Here is a 5,032-nt window from a genome sequence, read left to right on the forward strand (position 1 = left end):
CTAACCCAAACTAGCCTCTATAACCACGGGACCCCCCCAACCCAAAGGAGCCCCCATAACCCTGGGAATCTCCATAAGGTCCCCACCCAAAGGAGCCCCAGTTACCCCGGGAGCCCGCATAACCTCCAGAGACAAAGGAGCCCCCAGAGCCTGAGGAGCCCAAATAGCCCCCGTAACCCCCATAACCTCCCAGCCCAAAGGAGCTCCCGTAGCCCTGGGAGCTCCGGGAACTGAAGGAACGCCCCAACCAGGCTGGGCCTGACGATGCCACAATGCTCTCCTGAGGGAAGGTGCTGAGGATGGGGCCCGGGATGGTCACCACCACCGGCGGGGGCTGGATCAGGGCTCTGGAGTCGGGGCACTGCTGCACACAGGGCTCGTTGACGCTCTCGGCGATGGGCTGAGGGCAGCTCACCCCACAGGACTCACTGGAGCAGGACATTCTTCTGTGCTGGGAGGCTGCAATACACACCAGAAAGGACTTTTAAGCTAAATTGGCTGAGAAGAGATGAATTAAAATTATTAAGCATTGGCTCTGTGTCTGAAATATCAGAGGGAAACAGATAAATTCAAAGATGCTGTCAAAGAAATCTCACTCTTGTATCAAGTCCACTTTTAACCTTCCTCTCACCATGATCATCCTTACGAGCAGAAATTCTGTGATGGATAAATGAAATAAATCTGTAGCAACCTGTGGCAAAGATTCACTCAAAAGTGTGAGACCAGCGAGACAGAAGCCAGGAGGAGCAGAAAAAAAGACTCATTGACTTTATGTAGTAATTCAGATTTTATGAGGATGAGTGACACCACTTACCTTGTTCGCTGCAGGGATGGGAACAAGAGCAGTGGATGCACGGCTGAGGGTGATCTGAGCTTTTATATCCTCCTCAAAGCCACCCTTTGTGCCTCTCATCCTCATTTATTACAAAACCAACGCGATAGTGGGTGCTTCGATTCTGTCACCTCAGCACTGTCCCTCCCAAACTCGTGTGGGTATGATGCAACAGGTGATGGCAATCAGCTCCCTCTGAGGGCAACTTGAGGGGCTCTGAGGAACTTGCAGCTGAAGGGTGGCCACGGAGACATCGATTAAAGCCAGTCCTGCTTTAGTCCCATTTTAATGGGACATTTTAATGGTCAAGGAAGTACTTCCATGGTGTGAAGCCCTTTGTGGTCCCACCTTCACCAGGTGAAGGTCACCCAACCGGACCTAAAATTTTGGCTCTGAGAGGACACAAATTCTCCTTGTAGCTGAGTAGGGATCTATAAAAGTTGCCCCCAAAGAGGCAGAAGTTGGTACAGCCAGAATAGGCCTTGGCCTGGAGGTAATTCCAAACTTGTCACTATTTAATTTGAAATCTCTACTTCCAGAAGTTCAGTTAGAAACACATTAAAAATCATGATTGTCTTTCCCCCACCCCCAAAGTACCGAGCACTATAGAAAAAGAGAGAATTTAATAAAGTACTATTAAAATAAAAATAAATTTTATTAGGATGAGTCTGGGACATCCTGCAGTTATTTCTTTTCTTTCCTCTTGCAATTGTTTTCTAATTTTACAATATTGCAAAAGAGAGGCAATAAATTACTTCTAAATTGTAAAATAGCTCTGCTTGTGAAGTGTCATCAGGATTTGCTGATAATAATGAGAGGTACCTGGAGGATAATGACTTTAAGCTGCCTCACAAATACTCATTAATAGTCAGTGCTTGCAACTTCTGTTATTATCCTATTAAATGAGGGCCAGGAGTTATGAGGATTTATTCTGAGTTAGGAGCTCCCTTGTTATGAAACAGCATAATTTAAAAATACGCCAACCAATGTCACTCCTCTTGATTCCCTGATCAGCCTCTAATTAATAATTTCCATGCTGGCAATGATTTGATTTTCACTCCTGATACGAAATTCTTTATTTTATTAAGTATTAATGTGTTGTGGGTGATTATGACAAGTCCATGGTCTGGACTATTGAATGCAGCTTCTTCTTAATGTATGAGGCAGCATTTTGCTGAAATGCCTTAAATTTTAGGAGAGAAAAAAGAACCTGATTGCAAATTACCTGAATTTTCAGGCTTAACTATCGATGTTCTGCAAAAAGTGGTGTCAGACTGGTGTTCTAAAATCTCTACTCTTGGACTCTCACCTGGAAATGTTTTGTCCGTGAAGTTGCACCTCATGACACAGAGCCCTCAGCTCACACATCTCTCAATCGGCGCTCCTGCCCAAGCTTTGGGTGCTGACATTTCTGTGCTCGTGTCTAACACACCAAATACGAGTTTCCAGTGAGTGTTCATAAAGCCTCTCATCGTCCTGGAAGGATCTGGAACATCCTCGAAGTGTCCCTGCCTCCATGACATTCCAAAGCCAGCAGGGAATGGCACAATGGAACCCACCTTGGAATTCACGAGTAATTAGTGGTGTTTGAGCTGCAAACAGATCTTAAACCCCCTCATGTTTCTCAAGCATTTGGACATAATTGATATTCTCTTTCTTTTTGATACCTGTTTCCCTCTTTTTGTGCAGCTTCCGTGGATTTTCACAGGATTCACTTAAAAACCACCGTTTTAAAAAGACAGATAAATTAATTAATTTGAACTCATCGAACCTAAAGCCAATGCTCATGATGGGGATTACTATCTCATCATTCACCAGCTCGATGCCCTCAAGTCTGTCCTGACATCGTCTCACGCCCATTTTTGCGCGTGGGGAGTGGCAGTGCAAAGCCAGCAGAATTAAATCCCTCCATGTGAGGGTTGTTTTGCTGCTGTGTGGGACCTGAGGCACGGAGGGTGTTTCGTCCCTGTAAGCACTTTGGGAAATGTATAAAAGCTGTCGCGACTCGGAGGCTCTCCATCCACATCTCCAGAGTTATTCGCCTTGGTGAACAGGGTAAGCCCAATTTGAACTCCTCTATCCTTCTCTATACTTTTTTCCCATCCAATTCATTAATGTTATGAATTGGTAGATTAAAAAACCGTGGGTCTCAGAAGGCTGTTAGAGAATAAAAGGTAAATTCTTACCATGCCACCTGGAATAACCATTTCCCAGGCATTTTAGTTCCAGTGCGTGACTATAAAAATATTTGAGTGATCATTCCCACCTTGTGGGAATATTTCTTCCAGAAGGGTAAATTTTCTGGTTTGGAAGCTGAGGGCTACTTGGGAAGGAATATGAAACAATAAAAACTGCTGGTTTGTATCTGAAACTTCTTAACTTGCTATAGATACATTGCTAGATTTCAGCTGCTCTTAATAAATTTATAAAGAGATGAAAGGAGACTTGACACAGTATAATTAGTGTAGGAATCACCAGAGATTACACCAGACGTCTTCATCTGTGAGTGACATCTCAGGGATCCTGACAGCAGAGTCTAGAATGTGATTTTTGTGGTCAGATAAAGGTCAGATTTGGAAGGCAATGAACTCTGAGCCCTCAAAATTTCCATTGGAAAGCACAGGCAGAGTCAGGTGGAAATTTCAGGATCTGAAATCTGTTTCCTGGTGTGTATTGCAGCCTCCCAGCACAGAAGAATGTCCTGCTCCAGTGAGTCCTGTGGGGTGAGCTGCCCTCAGCCCATCGCCGAGAGCGTCAACGAGCCCTGTGTGCAGCAGTGCCCCGACTCCAGAGCCCTGATCCAGCCCCCGCCGGTGGTGGTGACCATCCCGGGCCCCATCCTCAGCACCTTCCCTCAGGAGAGCATTGTGGCATCGTCAGGCCCAGCCTGGTTGGGGCGTTCCTTCAGTTCCCGGAGCTCCCAGGGCTACGGGAGCTCCTTTGGGCTGGGAGGTTATGGGGGTTACAGGGGCTCCCTGGGCTATGGGGGCTCCCGGGGCTCTGGGGGCTCCTTTGGCTCTGGAGGTTATGGAGGTTCCCTGGGCTATGGGGGCTTCTCAGGCTACGGGGGCTCCCAGGGCTATGAGGGCTCCCAGGGCTATGGGGGCTCCCTGGGATATGGGGGCTCCCGGGGCTATGGAGGCTCCTTTGGCCTGGGAAGCTGTGGGGGCTATGGGGGCTCCCAGGGCTATGGGGACTCCCTTGGATATGGGGGCTCCCTTGGCTATGGCCGTTCCCTGGGTTATGGAGGTGACATTGGCTATGGGGGCTCCCTCGGGGGCTATGGGGGCTCCTTTGGCAATGGCGGGAGGTCCTACAGCTCCGGCTTCTCCTCCCGGGGCCTGGGCTATTCCCTGCCCGGCTTCCAGAGATGGGGCAGGTCCTGCCGCGGGAGCTGTGGGGTTTTCTAAAGCGCCCCTGGCAGTGCCAGCCCCCAGGGGCAGTGGCAGCCCTGGAGCTCAGCCCGGGCCATGGGGACACCGGGCAGGAGCTCCTGTGCCAGGTGTGCCCTGAGCCCTCTATCCCCTCGGGAATGCCCTGAGCTCCCCATCCCCTCGGGAATGCCCTGAGCCCTCCATCCCCTCGGGAATGCCGTGAGCTCCCCATCTGCCCCTGTGATTGCCTGGATTCCCTGTGCTCCACTGCTGCTCTTCTCTCTGACAATAAACCCCTGTTTGTGTTGCACAAAAGCCTCTCTGGTTTTCATTTGTTCTTTATTTTCCTCTGGGGGCAGTATTCACTCTTGAACAGGGAGGAAGTGCCTGGAGTTCCTCAGCTGGCCAAGGCCCTCGGGTCTTCGTGATTTGGGAAAAAGAGGCAAAGAGACACAACTTGGATGCAGGAAAACTTTATTGTGAACAGAGGGGCAGGAGAGGCTGGGAGAGAGACGGCGGGCAGGCCCCAGCCAGGCCGGGTGTCAGGGGCTGCAGGAGGCCAGGGCGGCTTGTGCAGAGCTCAACTTCTCCATGCTGGGCCGAGGCCGCCGTGGGTGTTTGGGGTGCGGGGCTGTGGTGGGTCTAGCAGGGCCCGCAGGTGTCCCAGAGCTTCTTGCTGTAGCGGGGCAGGACGCAAGGGCTGCAGGCGGGAGCAGCGTAGGCTCTGCCAAAGGTGCAGAGGCCCCCCGAGGCCTGGGTGGCGCCGGCGCCGTAGAGGCCGCCCAGCCCCAGGGAGCCGCCAAAGGCAGGGGCTCCGGAGCAGGCC

General features: G+C 50.6%; 3 protein-coding genes across 3 annotated transcripts in view; 1 reads left to right on the forward strand and 2 right to left on the reverse strand.

Moving 5' to 3' along the window:
* Positions 1-6: 6 nt before the first annotated feature.
* LOC103624994 (scale keratin) lies at positions 7-923 on the reverse strand. Its single transcript, XM_008644390.2, has 2 exons — positions 815-923; positions 7-459 (listed from the first exon to the last, which is right to left on the reverse strand). Exon 2 carries the CDS (start codon positions 440-442, stop codon positions 11-13), a length of 432 nt encoding a protein of 143 aa, XP_008642612.1. The 5' UTR covers positions 443-459; positions 815-923; the 3' UTR covers positions 7-10.
* A 1,857-nt stretch (positions 924-2,780) lies between these two features.
* On the forward strand, positions 2,781-4,419 carry LOC103625085 (scale keratin). The gene is made up of 2 exons (XM_017747083.1): positions 2,781-2,887; positions 3,512-4,419. Exon 2 carries the CDS (start codon positions 3,529-3,531, stop codon positions 4,240-4,242), a length of 714 nt encoding a protein of 237 aa, XP_017602572.1. The 5' UTR covers positions 2,781-2,887; positions 3,512-3,528; the 3' UTR covers positions 4,243-4,419.
* Positions 4,420-4,663: 244 nt separating this feature from the next.
* LOC103624619 (scale keratin) overlaps positions 4,664-5,032 on the reverse strand; it is a 1,555-nt gene continuing 1,186 nt past the window's right edge. Inside the window, 1 exon segment of the mRNA XM_008643950.2 lies at positions 4,664-5,032. This exon segment is cut by the window's right edge and continues 39 nt beyond it. Coding sequence (XP_008642172.2) covers positions 4,849-5,032 — 184 coding nt within the window. The 3' untranslated portion in view covers positions 4,664-4,848.

Source organism: Corvus brachyrhynchos, unplaced genomic scaffold (assembly GCF_000691975.1).
Source record: "Corvus brachyrhynchos isolate BGI_N302 unplaced genomic scaffold, ASM69197v1 scaffold350, whole genome shotgun sequence".
Classification (NCBI taxonomy): Eukaryota; Metazoa; Chordata; class Aves; order Passeriformes; family Corvidae; genus Corvus; species Corvus brachyrhynchos.